The sequence below is a fragment of the Physeter macrocephalus genome, chromosome 11 (assembly GCF_002837175.3).
Source record: "Physeter macrocephalus isolate SW-GA chromosome 11, ASM283717v5, whole genome shotgun sequence".
Classification (NCBI taxonomy): Eukaryota; Metazoa; Chordata; class Mammalia; order Artiodactyla; family Physeteridae; genus Physeter; species Physeter macrocephalus.
Genome location: NC_041224.1, coordinates 89522432 through 89541340, shown reverse-complemented (window position 1 = coordinate 89541340; position 18909 = coordinate 89522432). Strand labels below are relative to the sequence as shown.

At 34.7% G+C, this 18909-nt stretch overlaps 1 protein-coding gene across 1 annotated transcript in view; it reads right to left on the bottom strand.

Moving 5' to 3' along the window:
• Positions 1 to 616: 616 nt before the first annotated feature.
• FAM227B (family with sequence similarity 227 member B) overlaps positions 617 to 18909 on the bottom strand; it is a 211404-nt gene continuing 193111 nt past the window's right edge. Inside the window, exons 10-11 of the mRNA XM_024118458.3 lie at positions 3497 to 3594; positions 617 to 808 (exon numbers count right to left, since the gene is read on the bottom strand). Of these exons, the coding sequence (XP_023974226.2) occupies positions 617 to 808; positions 3497 to 3594 (290 nt within the window). The remainder of the gene's footprint in view (positions 809 to 3496; positions 3595 to 18909) is intronic.

The window sequence follows — 18909 nt, the reverse complement described above, 5'->3', positions numbered from 1 at the left end:
ATATATATATATATATATATATATATATACTTTTTTTTTTTTTCCACCCAGAGCTTGTATACCCCAGTTTGGAGACCACTGTACTAGATCTCTTGGGGTTCATCCAAGTCCCTATAGTGAGACCTGGGCCAGGATGGGTTATGCAGAGGGGGCACAAGAATGTAAACAGATACACCTGCTACAACCAAAGAGCTCAAATTTCATTTATATTATATTTTATACATTAAGTTTTCTAATAAATTTTCATTAGAACAAATGATTACATAGCTAAGGCACAGTTGAAACTTTCTTCTGGAGAAACCTAGAAGTCCATGACCCACAGTTCTGACAAATGTTTGAAACTGAACACTGAACAGTAAAATTGTAAAAATAGACTTTTACTAAAGAGCTAAATATACCAGTTTTTTAACTTCCTGGGTTTTATGTTTGTTTTATTTTTCTTACATGTAAAATCACAGCCTTAGAACTAAAAGAGAAAATACTTTTAGCCAAACATGCTATGAAAAGTTTTGAATGTAATTAAATGCTAAGTAAAGCATTAGTTACAAAATGCATTAAAATTTTTTCTTAACTCAGACATTAAAAAAAGTTAAAAGTTTTGAATATTTTGGAAACATCATATTAAAGCAAAGCTTAAAAAAGGATATGGTTCTTTCAATATTTCAGTGAGTTTAATCTTGACGTGTCTAGGGGCTTTGGAAATGCCAGCTAGCTCATGCATCTTAAGATAATATAAAATCAGTGGACTCTGACCTCCAAAATTGAAGAGAACACGGTTAAACTCTGGGCCACTACTGCTATAATGGGACTGTAAGGGGTAGGAAAAAAAAATGAATCAATTATTACTTTTATGTATTTTTAAAGAACTGTAAATAAAATATAACTGTATTATAACCATAAATACAATTATTATCTGGTATATTAAAACAAATAAAGGGAAATTCTGCAAGGCATCTTAAAGTAATTTACTAAAGTATGAGACTATGAGTATGTGCAGTAAGGCTCTGCTAGTCTTTTAGCATGAAGACAGGCCAATAGAGAGCATCCTATCTGAAGAACAGAAAGAGAAAAGAATGAGCAGAGCCTCAGAAAAAGGGGCAGGAAAAAATATGAAGAAATAACGACTGAAACTTTCCAAGTTTTAGGAAAAACACATCCAAGAAGCTTAACTCCAAGTAGGATAAATTCACATCTAGATGCGTCATAGTCAAAGTGTTGAAAGAAGAAGACAAAAAGAAAAATCTCAAAAGCAGCAAGAGAAAAACAACATATAAGAGAACCCCAATAAGGTTAACAAGGTGACTTCTCATCAGAACAGAGAGGCTAGAAGCCCATTACAGTGCTGATGAAAAAAACTTTGACCACGAGTTCTGTGTCAAGGAAACAACCACCATAATTATAATTGCTCCAATATTCTACTATTGACTTCTTGTGGGATGCAAGTATAGCAAGTACTCATATGTTAAGTCTTTCCTCAATTTTTATAACACCTAGATGAGAGATTTATTGTTGATTCCACTTCTTGTGGGGGAGTAAGATTTTATTCTCATTTGTTTTTACTGATACGTAAAATTCTCTTGTGTTTTGTTCGCTTATGGTCAATTTTTCATTGTATTCATTCATAGCTGCTCCAAAATTATTTCAAATAGTGGTAATATTGTAATCAAAAGCAGTTGTTTGATGGTGAAAACTTGATGTCAATATCAGCTGTTTTTTCTGTGATGTAAATAATTTACTTCACCATAGTCTCCCATGACAATTCACATCAGGTTATACCTAGCTTGATCTTAAAACTTGCATGCAAAACCACACCAAGCATTTTCCTGGCTTTTGCCTGGTGTATTATAAGGTAGAAACTCTATGTTACTGAAGTTTTAGAAACAGACATTCCTGTTCTTTTTCTGCAGTTACCAGTTTTTAAGCTAAGAAAACCACAGTACACTGATCCTTCTTCCCCTATGAGAAACTATGATTATTTTTTAAGCGTAGTTCAATCAGGCAAGAGCAGATTGAAATCAGGGCTCCAGAATGAACGTAATACACAATTATTGTCTAATCAGCACAGAGTAGATTCTACATGTTTAAACAGCCCATGAATACAGTAGATTTTGGGGTCAACAACATTCTACTTTTGACATATACAGAGCTTACTGTTAAAAGTGATTCCCAAATCTTTTCAGAGGCCTCCAAGGCAAGGCTTTATTAACCTATACTTATGCAGTTACAATTTTGGACCTCTATACTTTTTCCACAGTAACAGTTTAACTTCTAAGATCAGGCCTGTTACCCCAGGCTGTTGTAAACTTTTGGTCATCCAATATATTGATAATTCTTCCAGGTTTTATGACGTCTACATGGCTAATGAAAAAAGGCAACCATATTTTTATCAAAGTTGTTGATAAAATATTGTGCATGAGACAGGGCCAATGATGCAGCAATACGGTGTACTACCAAAGACATATCTGCAATTTGCTTTCTATCTTTTAATAGTGATATCTGAAAAAAGTTATTGTCAGTTACAAATCCATCTGTCCATATTTCTTCAACTTGTAAACAAACTATAAAAGACCATTTTTAGTGCTTGCTGAAGATCAGATATACAATTTCTATTACATTTCCTATTTCTAAATTTAGCAACCTTGCCCTCCTCCTCTGCTCCCATGCACTCTGCTGCCTCCCGCCCCCTGCAGCCAAAATGGTGCAATATTGCCATCTACCCCAAATGGACTCCTAGAGTCGCCAATTTCTATCCTAAGTATGTACATCCTTGGCAGCACTGTGAAAGTTGGAAGAGATTCTATATACCTGGATTATTAAAGACCAGGAAATATATGAATACTGACTTTCAGAAAGTGGTTTTTGTATAAGCATAATTTAAAATTTAAAATAACGGTCAGACTTGACTAGATAATTCAGACAAAATTTTACAAAAACGACTGCAACAGATTTAAAACCCAACTGGCTAACAAGTTAAGAGATCAAATTCAGAAGTTCAAGCCAACGGTCTCATCAAATCTTGGCTAAAACAACACAAGGTGGCAAATCCATAGGATCTCTGTTTGGGAGGCATCTTCAAAAATGTGGAGAAAGCAAGTATTCAAGACTTAAGATCAACAGTACCTACATATGGTCATTTATTCCGGGACCATGGTTTAAGAGGTGGGGACAGGTCAACCACTGTTGAAAACGCCATTGAAGTTTTCTCTGCACTTTGATGCTTATTGAGATCACAGCCACGTCTGTATGTCAACCCAAGGAGAAGCAGTGCCAGAAGTATGAGGAAAAGATAAACGCTATTCGTTTTCCTTAGAGATGAGGATAGTTTCAGAAATAAATATGACTTTAATATTAACCTCTCCAATAAATCTCTTCTGATTAATTTTTTTCTAAAATATATATCAAGAGTTTAATAACCAACACTGTCCATGTGAAACTGTTCAATTAATTATACTGGAAATTAAAGAAGGACATTTTTTATAATTATTATACTTCAAACCTTTGTTGGTAGTCCTGATAATCTTGATTCTTCCTTGGATGTGGGCATTGTATATCCTTCTGGGTTCTTTAAAATTTTTGTCATATTGAAGTCTATATCTAAAACAGAAAATAAAATATTTTCTTAAATTCTTTCTTTCTTCACAAAAGGCATGATACCCCTTCTTTTTCCTAGAAATGCACCTTAAAACATGCAGAGAGGTAAAAATGTATGAGAGAAGGTTAGGATATTGTTATAGCTTACTCCAGTCAGAGGAAATGAATAATCCATCTCATTTTACCTAACAAGGTTTTAGAGTTTTCAAATTCATTCATGTGCACTATTTCACATCATCCTCATAAACCATTTTATGAGCTAAGTAACATTTCGCACAATTTATAGATTATAAAACTAAAGTTAAGGAAACTCTATGACTTTTTCTAAGAGTAAGCCTTGCTCTAAGGTGATAGTTGTTCACATCTATGAATCTAATACAAACCATTGAATTGTATTCTTTAAATGGGTGAACTGTATGGTATATGAACTACATCAATAAAGCTGTAATTAAAAAAAGTACAGGAAGAGGATGCAGACCTAGGTCTTTGGCTTCTGATTTCAGAGCTCTTTCCATGACCCTCTAGTTAAATGCAATGGGAGGCTTAGGTCTCTGCACGCTAGAGTCTACTTTTTCCATATACTGACAATGTACCCAGATAAGGAAAGACTTGGTAATTTTTCATTGCAACCAGTGTAAACATGCGTGAGGGCACCCAGGGAGTCTTGTCTTAAAGGAGAACTATATGATTTAATCAGCCATGTCAGTCAGCCTAAAAGCATATGCTAATTATTAAGGATGACTTAATGTAGAGCAGAGAAAACAGGTGATCTGAGAATTTTGTACTAGATTCTGGCACTGACAATTATTACCAGTTACCAGGTAGACAAATCAGATCTACAGATTGTGATGTTGATGACAAACCTAGAAGAGTTGAAGAAAGTCACTTGAATTGATTTTTGACATTATCCATTAAAAGATATTAGATACTAGCTTGAAATACTGGTGATAAGTAGGCATTTATCTCTGGAAGAGATTAAATAACTAGTTAGCAAGGAACATGTATTTTAAAATTTTGAGTGGAACCAAAGTTAGATTAAGTTGGGAGTTAGAATGGGCAAGAAAGGTAATGAACCATATAATTTCTCTACTTTAAAACTTGCTCAAAAGCATACAACCCATTATGGAGAAGAATCTGACAATATCTACCAATAATACAGACATTTTTCTTTGACTCAGCAATCCTTCTCCCAAGAATATATTCTACACAATCTCCTACATAAGCACAAAAAATATATGTACAGGTTTAATGATTATAGCATAATTTGTAAAATTTAGAGATTATAAACAACCTGTGCATTTAGCAGTCAGGTACTGGTTGAAAAAACTATGGCACTCCCATTTGATGGAATACTATAAGCTGTAAAAAAAAAAATGAGCAAGATCTCCATACAGATGTGAAGATATCTACAGGTCATATCATAAAGCGAGGAAAGCAAGTTGCAGAACAGTGAAGAGAGTATATTACTTGATTGAATGTATACAATATATAAAATATACTACTCAGTGTAAACAGGAAAGAATGTATACAATGTATAAAATATACTACATTCAGTGTAAAAGGGAAAGAATAAGAATAAGGCAAATATCTATTGTATTTGCCTTCATTTGTATAAAGAAACACTGAAAAGATAAATAAGAAATGGATAAAAATATTCTATTTGGGAGGAATGATTAAAAATAAAACATGCTCAATTTTGAATCATTCTTAAATACATATTTAGGTGCTATTACTTAGCTCCTAGTTGCTATGAACAGATATGTTACTAATGACAAAAGGATCTCTACTTCATGTCTACCATACCCACAATAAAAGCCTTAGAAGATTGTTTGAACTTTGTTGCAAAATTACTGTCAACAGATTAATATCAGGCAAAGATTCTAGGCTTGGAGTGACAGCAATAGACATAAAAAGTAAGAGGTTAATGAAAAACACAAAGCAAAGAAATTTTAGAAGTAAAAGAGTCAAAGAAAAAAATCCTATGTAAAGGAAAAACCCCACCCTGATATGATGAGTAATAAGTAATCTTAAAATCACTGAATTTACTAGCTTTTTTCCTCCTGCATTCCTCTAATCTGTTGATTTATTTTAGGTAAAAATATTAATTTTGACCCTGATTATAGTTTTTATATCTCCTCTGTTCTCAGCATCTCTGAATGCTAGGGAAGGTCACCGGAAACACTAATATTGATTCTACTTGATAAAACGATGAGAAAGTATGTCTCAACTGTTCTTATTAAGTCTTTAGAAACTTCACTAGTGACAAAATATTCCAGTCTTACTACACCGACGCTGGGAAAATTTTATTTTCATAATTATCCCCTTTTTATTTTAGGGATATTACATCTCTTAAAAGGGAGACACTTATGCAAGTAAGTATGGTTACCTTTATCCACTTTTGTAGTTTTTATTCTAATAGTCTTTCTGAGATGCGAAAAACTCATATATCTTAGCAAAATTAAACTTCATGCAGGCCATATATAATATATCAATAAACTACAGAAAGAGAAAAAATGTTAATTAGTTAAAAAATTAAATTAAAAAAAAAGATGCTCACTGAGGTCAGGAGAACAATGCATGAACAGAATGATAGTTTCAACAGAAATAGAAAATACAAGAAAGTACCAAACAGAAATCACAGAGCTGAAGAACACCTGCACTGAAAAATACATTACAGGGTATCAAAAGCAGGCTAGACGAAGCCAGAAAAAAGAATTAGCAAACTCAAACACAAGGCAATGGAATTCATCTAATCAAAGAAGTAAAAAGAAAAAAAATTTACAAAGTGAAGATAGCTTCAGCGACTTGTGGGACAATATTAAACAGACCAAAATTTGCATTATAGGGGTCCTAGAAGGAGAAGAGAGAGAGAAAGGGGCAGAACATTTATTTGAAGAAATAATAGCTGAAAACTTCCTTAACCTGGGAAAGGAAATAGACATCCAGATATAGGAAGCCTAGAGAGTTCCAAATAATATGAGCCAAAGAGACCCACACCAAGACACATTATAATTAAACTGTCATAACTTAAAGACAAGGAGAGATTCTTAAAAGCAGCAAGAGAAAAACAACTTGTTATGTGGAAAGGAACCCTCCATAAGACCATCAGCAGATTTTTCAGCAGAAAGTTTGCAGGCCAGAAGGAAGTGGCACAATATATTCAAAGTGCTGAAAACAAAACAAAACAAAACAAACAAAACCAACTAACCAAGAATTCTCTACTCAGCCAAGGTGTCCTACAGAATTGAAGAAGAGATAAATAGTTTTCCAATAGTTTTCCAGACAAGCAAAAGGTGAAGGAAGTTATGACCACTAAACTGGCCTTCCAAGAAATGCTGAAGGGACTTCTTTAAGCTGAAATGCAAGTGCTAATCAGAAATAGAAAAACATATGAAAGTACAAATCTCACTGGTAAAGGTAAACATATAGTAAAATTCAGAAAAATCTAATGTTATAAAGGTGATGAGTTAATCACTTATAATTCTAGTACAAAGGTTAAAAGACAAAAGTAGTAAAAAGAACTACAACTACTATAATTTGTTAATGAATATGCAAGATAAAAAGAAACTGTGACATCAAAAACAAAACAAGGGGGAGGAGTAAAAATGTAGAGTTTTAGAATGTGTTTGAATTTAACTTGTCAACTTAAAATAGACTGTTATAGATATGTTATTTTACGTAAGCCTCATGGTAATCACAAAGCAAAACATTATAGTAGATACACAAAAGATAAAGAGAAAGGAATCTAAGCGTGCCACTAAAAATTATCACCAAATCACAAAGGAGGAGAGCAAGAGAAGAAGAAAGGAACAAAGGAATTTAAAAACAGCCAGAAAACAATTAACAAAATGGTAACAAGAACATACATATCAATAATTACTTTAAATGTAAATGGATTAAGTTCCCCAATCAAAAGACACAGAGTGGCTACACAGATTAAAAACAAAACAAAACAAAACAAAAAAACCAAGACCAATCTATACACTGTCTACAAGAGATTCACTTCACATGTAAGGAAACACACAGATAAAGTGAAGGCATGGAAATAGATATTCCATGCAAATGGAAACAAAAAGAAACTTGGATACCTACACTTTTATCAGGGAAAATAGACTTCAAGGCAAAGACTCTAATAAGAAATAAAGAAGGTCATTATATGATAAAGGAGTCATTTCAACAAGATATAACATTTGTAAATATTTATGTTCTTAACATAGGCTCACCTAAATATATAAAGCAAATATTAATGGACTTAAAGGGAGAAATGGACAGCAATCCAATAACAGTAGGGGACTTTAATACCTCACTTTCATCAATGGATAGATCAGTCAGTCAGTAAAATCAGTAAGGAAATGTTAACCTAAACTACACGTTAGAACAGAGGGACTTAACAGACATACATAGAACATTCTATCCAAAAGCAATAAAATACACATTCTTCTAAGGCACACATGGAACACTCTCCAGGATAGATCATATATTATGCCACAAAACATGTCTTAATAAATTTAAGAAGATTGAAATCATATCAAACATCTCTTCTGATCACAATGGTGTGAAACTAGAAATCAACTACAAGAAGAAAACTGGAAATTTCATAAATATGTGGAGATTAAACAACATGCTACTGAACAACAAATGGGTCAAAGAAGACATTAAAAGAGAAATAAAAAATATATTGAGACAGATGAAAATGGAAATACAACAAACCACAACATATGTGATGTAGCAAAAGCAGTTCTAAGATGGAAATTCATAGCAATAAATGCCTACGTTAAGGAACAAGGACAATCTCAAATAAGCAAAATTAACTTACACCTCAAAAACAAGAAAAAGAAGAACAAACTAATCCCAAAGTTAGCAGAAGGAAAGAAATAAAGATCACAGTGTAAATAAAGGAAATAGAGACTAAAAAGACAATAAAAAAGATCAATGAAACTAAGAGCTGGTTTTTTGAAAAGATAAACAAAATTGACAAAGAAAAAAACAGAGAGGACTCAAGTCAGAAATGAAAGAGATGTTATAACTGGTACCACAGAAATACAAAGAATCATAAAACACGACTATGAACAACAAATGCCAACCTAAAAGAAAACAATAATTTCCTAAAAACCTACAACTACCAAGACTGCTTTAAGAAGAACTAGATACCCTGAACAGACCAACAGCAAATTAGGAGATTAAAGTGGTAATTTAAAAAAATCTCCCAACAAAGGAAAGCATAGGACGAGATAATGTCATGGCTGAATACTACCAAACATTAAATGAAAATTTATAACAATCCTTTAAAAGTCTTCCAAAAGGTAGAAGAAGAGGAAACACTTTCAAACTCATTTTATGAGGTCAGCATTACCCTGATACCAAAGCCAGACAAAGACAACAGAAGAAAACTATAAGCCAATATCTCTGATGAAACTAGATGCAAAATTTCTAAATAAAATACTAGCAAACAAAATTCAACAACACATCAAAAAGATTATACACCATGATCAAGTGAGATCCATACCTGTGATGCAAGTTTGGCTTATTATAAGCAAATCAATTAATGTGTTATATCACATGAGCAGAATTAAAGATAAAAACCACATGATCATCTCAATAGACGCTGAGAAAGTATTTGACAAAGTTCAACATTTATTCACAATAAAAACTCATGAACAGATATAGAGGAAATTTCCTCAACAGAGATGGAAAAAATAATTCTAAAATTTTTATGGAACCACAAAAGACTCCAAACAGCCAAAGCATTCTAGAGAAAGAACAAAGTTGGAGGCATCACCACATTTCCTGATTTCAAATTATATTGCAAAGCTATAGTAATCAAAACGGTATGGTACTGGATTTAAAACAGATATATAGACTGATGGAACAGAATAGAAAGCCCCAAAATAAACCCAATAATATGTAGTTAACTAATTTTTGACAAACACACCAAGAATACACAATGGAGAAAAGATAGTCTCTTCAAAAAATGGTGTTGGAATGGCTGGATAGCCACATGCAAAAGAATGAGATTCGACCTTTATCTTACACCATACATGAAAGTCAACTGAAAATGAATTTAAGACTTAAACGTAAGACTCAAAACTGTAAAAATCTTAGAAGAAAACATAGGAAAAAATCTCCTTGATAATGGCCTTAGCAATGAATTTTTTGGATATGACAATAAAAGCTAAGCAACAAAAGCAAAAATAAACAAGTGGGACTATATCAAACAAAAGCTCCTGCACAGAAAAGGAAGCAGTTAATTAAATGAAAAGGCAACTTATGGGTTGAAAGAAAATATCTACACACCATACATCTAATAAGGGTTTAATGTCCAGAACATATAAATAATTCCTAAAAATCAATAGCAGCAAGAAAATCCAATTAAAAAATGGGCAAAGGACCAAAGCAGATATTTTTTTAAAGAAGACATACAAATGGCCAACAGGCATATGAAAACGTGCTCTACATCGCCAGTTATCAGTAAATACAAATCAGAACCACAATGAGATATCAACTCACACCTGTTCAGATAGCCATTATCAAAAAGATAACAAGTGTTGGTGATCACGTGGAGTAAAGGGAACTCTTGTACCTTGGTGGGAATGTACATTGGTTCAGGCTTTGGAAAACAGTAAGGAGCTTCCCCCACGACCCCCACCAAAAAAAACACTTTCATATAATCCAGCAATTCCTCTTCTGGGTATATATCCAAAAGAAATGAAATCATTACCTCAAAAAGATATCTGCTCTCCCGTGTCACTGCAGCATTATTCACAGTAGTCAAGGTATGGGAACAGCCTAAGTGTATGTTGATGGATAAATGGATATAGAAATGGTAATACACACACACAGTGGACAATTATTTAACATTTAACAGCCAACTTAACAAAGGACATCCTATTCACACTCTTCACAGAGTCCACGAGATATAAAAGAACAATTTCTGTGAAGATTTCCAGCTCTTCTTGGCACTCGGGTCAGATGGCACTGTCTTTTTTTATGGAGGCCTTGCAGAAAAACCCACTCTATGAAGCAGCTGATAGAGGTTTTGAGGATACCTTTATCATAAGGATAAGGAGATTCACAACCTTTTAAAAATAGCAATCTTAGGTTCACGCTAAACACAATGAATAGCAAAGCGCCATTCAGCTCAAGCACTTTGAAGGATTCCATTATTATGTAATTTGAGCACCTCAACAAAAAACTGTTGAAGGATTCAGTTAAACGTGGAATATAAAACAGCCAAAATGAACAAGAAGAAAATATAAGGATAAGTGGTATAGAAGGCTACAAAAGAAGAGATTTTGGAATAAAAAGACTAATATATTTTACTGTGTAAAAATTCAAAGCTCCTGCTAGCTAAAAAGTACCACAAATGAAAAACTGGGAGACCTTTTTCTAATGGAATGACAGATGAAACAAAAACCTCAGTTAGAAAACTGGATGAAGGACGTAAGAGGTAAATCACAAAACAGAATAAAATTGGCAGGTAATCTTTCTTTAAAAAGTTCAGGGATGTCCCTCATGGTCGAGAGGCTAAGACTCCACACTCCCAATGCAGGGGGCCCGGGTTTGATCCCTGATCAGGGAACTAGACACCACATGCTGCAACTAAGACTTTGCCTGCCACAACTAAAGATTCCGCATGCTGCAACGAAGATCTCACACACGGCAAAGAAGATCCTGTGCGCTGCAAGACCCGACGCAGTCAAATAAATAAATAAATATTTTTTAAAAGTTCAATTTTGTCAGTAAACAAAGAAATTAAAACACCACTGATATATCCTTTTTTTAATTTAAAAAAAAGAAAGAAAAAGAATGACAATGCACAATGTTGTTAACTCATATGTAATCTTATGTGCTAATGACAGGCCATAGTTTTCCCTACTAGTTACCACATTCCTCCAAATCCAGGGGACATCTGGATTTGAATGAGGGGGTGGCAACCTCTGTTTCTTGATCTCTTTAACTCCACAAGCTCTTCCTCACTGGACTGGAGGGGAAGAGAAGTACTCCAATACTTTCCTCCTAGGAAATTCTTTTGTTTCTTCAACATTTCTTCCTCACCATCTTTTAGAATAGGCTGAAGGTAGGCTCATGTCCTGCAAGGTAGTCCATGACCTTTCTTTGGGATGTACCTACTGATGTCAGCAGCCTTTATGACCTCAGAGGAAATGAAGACAGAAACAGTCTCATTTTAACATTCCATTACATAGTTTGAGTGGATTTGTGTTACAACCAAAAGCACTTTGACTAGGACACTTGTATTAAGTACTCAGTTTCTCAAGGGTAGTTTACTTGGATTGGGCACAGTTGGCAAAAACTACTACATATTAAAATTATCACTTATCTTACCCATATTCATTCATTTCACAAATGTCTACTGAGTTTAAATTACATATTTGATGGCTGGGATACAAAGATGAAAAAAGACAGGGCTCACTAAGCAGGGGAGGTGGAAATAAGTCTGAGACATATTGTCATGGAATTGCAATGCAATGTGATAGTGGTATAGTAGAAGAAAAGACAGAAATGCCACAAGAACACAGCTATCCTCTCAGTTGCAGATCAACTGGGAATTCCAAAGAATTGGGAAACTTTTTTTGTTTCCGACCTGCTGAATTACTTGAACAGTCACATTACACTAGATTGGCCTTGTGTTTATTCCAAAACTCAAAGTATAAGAAAAGTATAAGGAAACTGCGGTGTAAAGAAACTGCAGTATAAAGATGCCTTTTAAACTGTTCTGCTCTAATAATAGTTTAGGTTGTAGATACAAGATTTACAAAAATAAGATAATAATACATATTGAAGGGTTAATATTTTTCTTAAATCTTTCTTATTTAATTTTCTTGTGTTTTATACAAACTCTATAGTTACTTTGACAGGATTTTCTCTTAATTTTTTTAAAATTGAAGTATAGTTGATTTACAATGTTTCAGGAGTACAGCAAAGTGATTCAGTTATACATACATATATATGTATATATATATCAATTCTTTTCCAGATTCTTTTGCATTATAGGTTATTATAAGATATTAAATATAGTTCCCTGTGCTATACAGTAGGTCCTCGTTGCTTATCTATTTTATATATAGTAGTGTGCATCATCTGTTATTCCCAGATTCCAAATTTATCCTCCCCCACTTTTCTCCTTTGGTAACCATAAGTTTGTTTTCTATGTCTGTGAGTCTATTTCTGCTTTGTAAATAAGTTGATTTGTATAATTTTTTTAGACTTATAAGTGATATCACATAATATTTGTCTTTCTCTGACTTACTTCACTTAGTATGATAACCTCTAGGTGCATCCATGTTGCTGCAAATGGCATTATTTCATTCTTTTTGATGGCTGAGTAATATTCCATTACACACATACATACACACACACACACACACACACACACACACACATATACATCTGCTTCATCCATTCATCTGTCAATGGAGATTTAGGTTGCTTCCAAGTCTTGGGTATTGTAAAGTGCTGCAGTGAACACTGGGGTGCATGCATCTTTTCAAATTAGAGTTTTCTCTGGACATATGCCCAGTAGTGGGATTGTTGGATCATATGATAGTTCTATTTTTAGTTTTTTAAGGAAACTCCATACTGTTCTCCATAGTGGCTGTATCAATTTACATTCCCACCAACAGTGTAGGAGGGTTCCCTTTTCTCCACACCCTCTCCAGCATTTATTGCTTGTAGACTTTTTGATGATAGCCATTCTGCCTGGTGTGAGGTGATACCTCATGGTAGTTTTGATTTGCATTTCTCTGATAATTAGTGATGCTGATTATCTTTTCATGGGCTTGATCATTTGTATGTCAAATTCTTCTGTACGTCAAATTCTTCTTTGGAGAAATGTCTATGTAGATCTTCTGCCCAGTTTTTGATTAGGTAGTTTGTTTTTTTGATACAGAGCTGCATGAGCTGTCTGTATATTTTGGAGATTAATCCCATGTCAGTCACTTCATTTGCAAGTATTTTCTCCCATTCTCTGCGTTGTCTTTTTGTTTTGTTTATGGTGTCCTTTTCTGTGCAAAAGCTTTTAAGTTTAATTAGGTCCCATTTGTTTATTTTTGTTTTTATTTTCATTACTCTAGGAGGTGGATCAAAAAAGATACTGCTGTTATTTATGTCAAAGAGTGTTCTGCCTATGTTTGCCTCTAAGAGTTTTATAGTGTCTGCCATTACATTTAGGTCTTTGATCCATTTTGAGTTTATTTTTTGTGCATGGTGTTAGAGAATGTTCTAATTTCATTCTTTTACATGTAGTTATCCAGTTTTCACAGCACCACTTATTGAGGAGGCTGTCTTTTCTCCATTGTATATTCTTGCCTCCTTTGTCATAGATTAATTGACAATAAGTGCATGGGTTTATCTCTGTGCTATCTATCCTGTTCCATTGATCTATATTTCTGTTTTTGTACCAGTACCATACTGTTGGGATAACTGTAGCTTTGTAGTATAGTCTGAAGTCAGGGAGCCTGATTCCTCCAGCTTCTTTTTTTTTTTTTTTCTCAAGATTATTTCGGCTATTCAGGGTCTTTTGTGTTTCCGTACAAATTAAAAACTTTTTTGTTCTAGTTCTGTGAAAAATGCCATTGGTAATTTGATAGGGATTGTACTGAATGTGTAGATTGCCTTGGGTAGCTTGGTCATTTTACCATTGAGTCTTCCAATCCAAGAACATGGTGTATCTTTCATCTGTTTGTGTGGTCTTCAATTTCTTTCATCAGCATCTTACAGTTTTCAGACTACAGGTCTTTTGCCTCTGTAGGTAGGTTTATTCTTAGGTATTTTATTCTTTTTGATGTGATGGTAAGTGAGATTGTTTCTTTAATTTCTCTTTCGGATCTTTCATTGTTAGTGTATAGAAATGCAAGATTTCTGTCTATTAATTTTGTATCCTGCAACATTACCAAATTCATTGATGAGCTCTAGCAGTTTTCTGATAGCATCTTTAGGATTTTCTATGTATAGTATCATGTCATCTGCAAACAGTGCCAGTTCTACTTTTTCTTTTCCAATTTGGATTCCTTTTATTTCTTTTTCTTCTCTGATTGCCATGGCTAGGACTTCCAATACTATGTTGAATAAAAGTGGTGAGAGTGAACATCCTCACTTTGTTCCTGATGTTAGAGGAAATGCTTTCAGCTGTTCACCACTGAGTATGATGTTAGTTGTGAGTTTGTCATATATGGCATTTATTATGTTGAGGAATGTTCCCTCTATACCCACTTTCTGGAGAGTTTTAATCATCAATGGATGTTGAATTTTATCAAAAGCTTTTTTTTGCATCTATTGAGATAATCGTGTTTTTTTTGCTTTTTTTTTGCGGTACACGGACCTCTCACTGCCATGGCCTCTCCCACTGAGGAGCAAAGGCTCTGGATGCGCAGGCCCAGCGGCCACGGCCCACGGGCCCAGCCGCTCCGCGACACATGGGATCCTCCCGGACCGGGGCATGAACCCGTGTCCCCTGCATCGGCAGGCGGACTCTCAACCACTGTGCCACCAGGGAAGCCCCAATCATATGTTTTTTATTCTTCAGTTTGTTAATGTGATGTTTCACATTGATTGATTTGTGGATATTGAAAAGTCCTTGCATCCCTGGGATAAATCCCACTTGATAATGGAGTATTATCCTTTTAATGTACTGTTGGTTTCAGTTTGCTAGTATTCCATTGAAGATTTTTGCATCTATGTTCATCAGTGATATTGGCCTGTAATTTTCTTTTTTTGTGGTATCTTTGTCTGATTTTGGTATCAGGGTGATGGTGGCCTCACAGAATGAGTTCAGAAGTGTTCCCTCCTCTCCATTTTTTGAAATAGTTTCAGAAGAATGGGTATTAACTCTTCTTTAAATGTTTGATAGAATTCGCCTGTGAAGCCATCTGGTCTTGGACTTTTGTTTTTGGGAGTTTTAAAATTACTAATTCAATTTCAGAACTGGTAATTGGTCTACTAATATTTTCTATTTCTTCCTGATTCAGTTTTATGAGGTTGTACCTTTCTAAGAATTTGTCCATTTCTTCCAGGTTGTCCATTTTATTGGCATATAGTTGCTTGTAGTAGTCTCTTATAATCCTTTGTATTTCTGTGCTGTCAGTTGTAACTTCTCCTTTTTCATTTCAAATTTTATTGATTTGGGCCCTCTCCCTTTTTTTTCTTGATGAGTCTGACTAAAGTCTTATCAATTTTATTTACCTTTTAAAAGAAACAGTTTTTAGTTTCATTCATCTTCTCTATTATTTTTTTGTCTCTATATCATTTATTTCTGCTCTGATCTTTATGATCTCTTTCCTTCTATGAAACTTTGGGTTTTGTTTGATCTTTTTCTCTAATTGCTTTAGGTGTAAGGTTAGGTTGTTTATTTGAGATTTTTACTGTTTCCTGATGTAAGATTGTATTGCTATAAACTTCTCTCTTAGAACTGCTTTTGCTGTGTTCCATAGGTTTTGGATAGTCATGTTTTCATTTTAATTTGTCTCTAGGTATTTTTTGATTTACTCTTAGATTTCTTCAGTGATCCATTGATTGTTTAGTAGCATATTTTTTAGCCTCCAAGTGTGTTTTTTGCAGTTTTTTTTCTTGTAGTAGATTTCTAGTCTCAAAGCATTGTGGTTGGAAAAGATGCTTGATATGATTTCAATTTTCTTAAATTTACCAAGGCTTTTTTGTGGCCCAGCATGTGGTCTATCCTGGAGAATGCTCCATGTGAACTTGAAAAGGATGTGTATTCAGCTCTTTTGGGGTGTATTGCTCTATAAATATTCTTTATTCCATTTGGTCTAATGTGTTATTTAAGGCCTGTGTTTCCTTATTGATTTTCTGTCTGGATGATCTGTCCACTGAGGTATGGGTGTTAAAGTCCCCCACTATTATTGTGTTGCTGTAAATTTGTCCTTTTATGTCTGTTAATATTTGCCTTATATATTGAGGTGCTCCTATGTTGGGTGCATATATACTTATAGCTGTTATATCTTCTTCTTGGATTGATCCCTTCATCCTTAGGTAATAACCTTCTTTTTCTCTTGTAACAGTCTTTATTTTAAAGTGTACTTTGTCTGATATAAGTATTGCTACTCCAGCTTTCTTTTGATTTCCATTTGTGTGGAATGCCTTTTTGCATCCCCTCACTTTCAGTCTGTATGTGTCTCTAGATCTGAAGTGAGTCTCCTGTTGGCAGCAAATATACAAGTCTTGTTTTTGTATCCATTCAGCCAGTCTGTGACTTTTGGTTGGATCATTTAGACCATTTACATTTAAATAAATTAGCCATATGTATTTTCTTATTGCCATTTTGTTAATTGTTTTGGATTTTTTAAGGACTTTTTTCCCTTTCTTCTTCTCTTCTCTTCTGGTTTGATGACTATCTTTAGTGTTTTGTTTGAATTTCTCTTTCCTTTTTGTGTGTACATCTATTACGGATTTTTGGTTTGCACTTACCTTGAGGCTCTTGTATAGCAGTCTATATATATACGTGATCATTCTAAGTTGCTGATCTCTTAATTTCCAATACATTTTAAATACCTTGCACTTGTACTCTCCTCTCCTCACAATTTCTGTTTTTATTATATTTTACATGTCATTGTTTTGTGTATCCCTTAACTGCTTATTGTGGATACAGATGATTTTACTACTTTTACCTTTTATCCTCCCTATTAGCTTTCTTTGTAGATGATTTCCTATCTTTACTGTATGTTTGCTTTTACTGGTGAGCTTTTAGGTTTTGTAATTTTCTTGTTTCTATTTGATGCCTTTTCTTTTTTAACTAGAGAATTTCCTTTAATATTTGTTGTAAAACTGGTTTGGTGGTGCTGAATTCTTTTAACTTTTGCTTGTCAGTAACTCTTTTGATTTCTCCATCAAATCTGAATGAGAGGGCCTTCCCTGGTGGTGTGTGCAGTGGTTAAGAATCTGCCTGCCAATGCAGGGGACACGGGTTCGAGCCCTGGTCCAGGAAGATCCCACATGCCATGGAGCAACTAAGCCCATGCACCACAACTACTGAGCCTGAGCTCTAGAGCCCAGGAGCCACAACTACTGTGCCCGTGCGCCACAGCTATGGAGGCCTGTGCACCTAGAGTCCATGCTCCATACAAGAGAAGCCACCACAATCAGAAGCCCATGCAATGCAATGAAGAGTAGCCCCAGCTCGCTGCAAGGAGAGAAAACCCATGCACAGCAACAAAGACCCAACACACCCAATAAATAAATAAAATAAAATAAATTAATAAAAAAAGAATCTGAGGGGGCTTCCCTGGTGGCACAGTGGTTGAGAGTCTGCCTGCCGATGCGGGGAACACGGGTTTGTGCCCCGGTCCGGGAAGATCCCACGTGCCGCGGAGTGGCTGGGCCCGTAAGCCATGGCCGCTGAGCCTGCGCGTCCGGAGCCTGTGCTCCGCAACGGGAGAGGCCACAGCAGTGAAAGGCCCGCGTACCACAAAAAAAAAAAAAAAAAAAAATCTGAATGAGAGCTTTGCTGTATAGAGTATTCTTGGTCGTAGGTTTTCCCTTTTATCACTTTAAATATATTGTGCAACTCCCTTCTGGCCTGCAGAGTTTCTGCTAAAATATTAGGTGATAACCTTATGGAGATTGCCTTGTATATTATTTGTTGGTTTTCCCTTGTTGCTTTTAGTATTCTCTTTATCTTTAATTTTTTTTTTCATTTTGATTACAGTGTGTCTTGGTGTGTTCCTCTTTGGGCTAATCCTGTATGGGGCTCTGTGGGCTTCCTGGATTTGGGTGACTATTTCCTTTCCAAGGTTAGGGAGATTTTCAGCTATTACCTCTTCAAATATTTTCTCCAGCCTGTTCTTTCTCTCTTCTCCTTCTCAGACCCCTATAATGTAAATATTAGTGCACTTGATGTTGTTCCATGGGTCTCTTAAGCTGTCCTCATTTCTTTTCATTCTTTTGTCTTTTTTCTCTTCAGCAGCAGTGATTTCCACTGCTCTGTCTTCCAGCTCACTGATCCTTTCTTCTAAATCATTTAGTCGACTATTTATTCCTTCTAGTGTGTTTTTCATTTCAGTTATTGTATTCTTCATCTCTGTTTGGTTGTTCTTTATATTTTCTAACTCTGTTAAAAACTTCTAACTTCTTGCTCTCTGCATCCATTCTCCTCCCAAGTTCTTTGATCATCTTTATGATCATTATACTGAACTCTTTCTCAGGTAGATTGCCTATTTTCACTTCACTTAGTTCTTCTTCTGGGGTTTTATCTTTTTCCTTCATCTGAAACATATTCCTATGCTGCCTCATTTTGTCTAAGTTGCTATTTGTATTTTTATGTATGTGGTAGGTTATGTTTCTTGACCT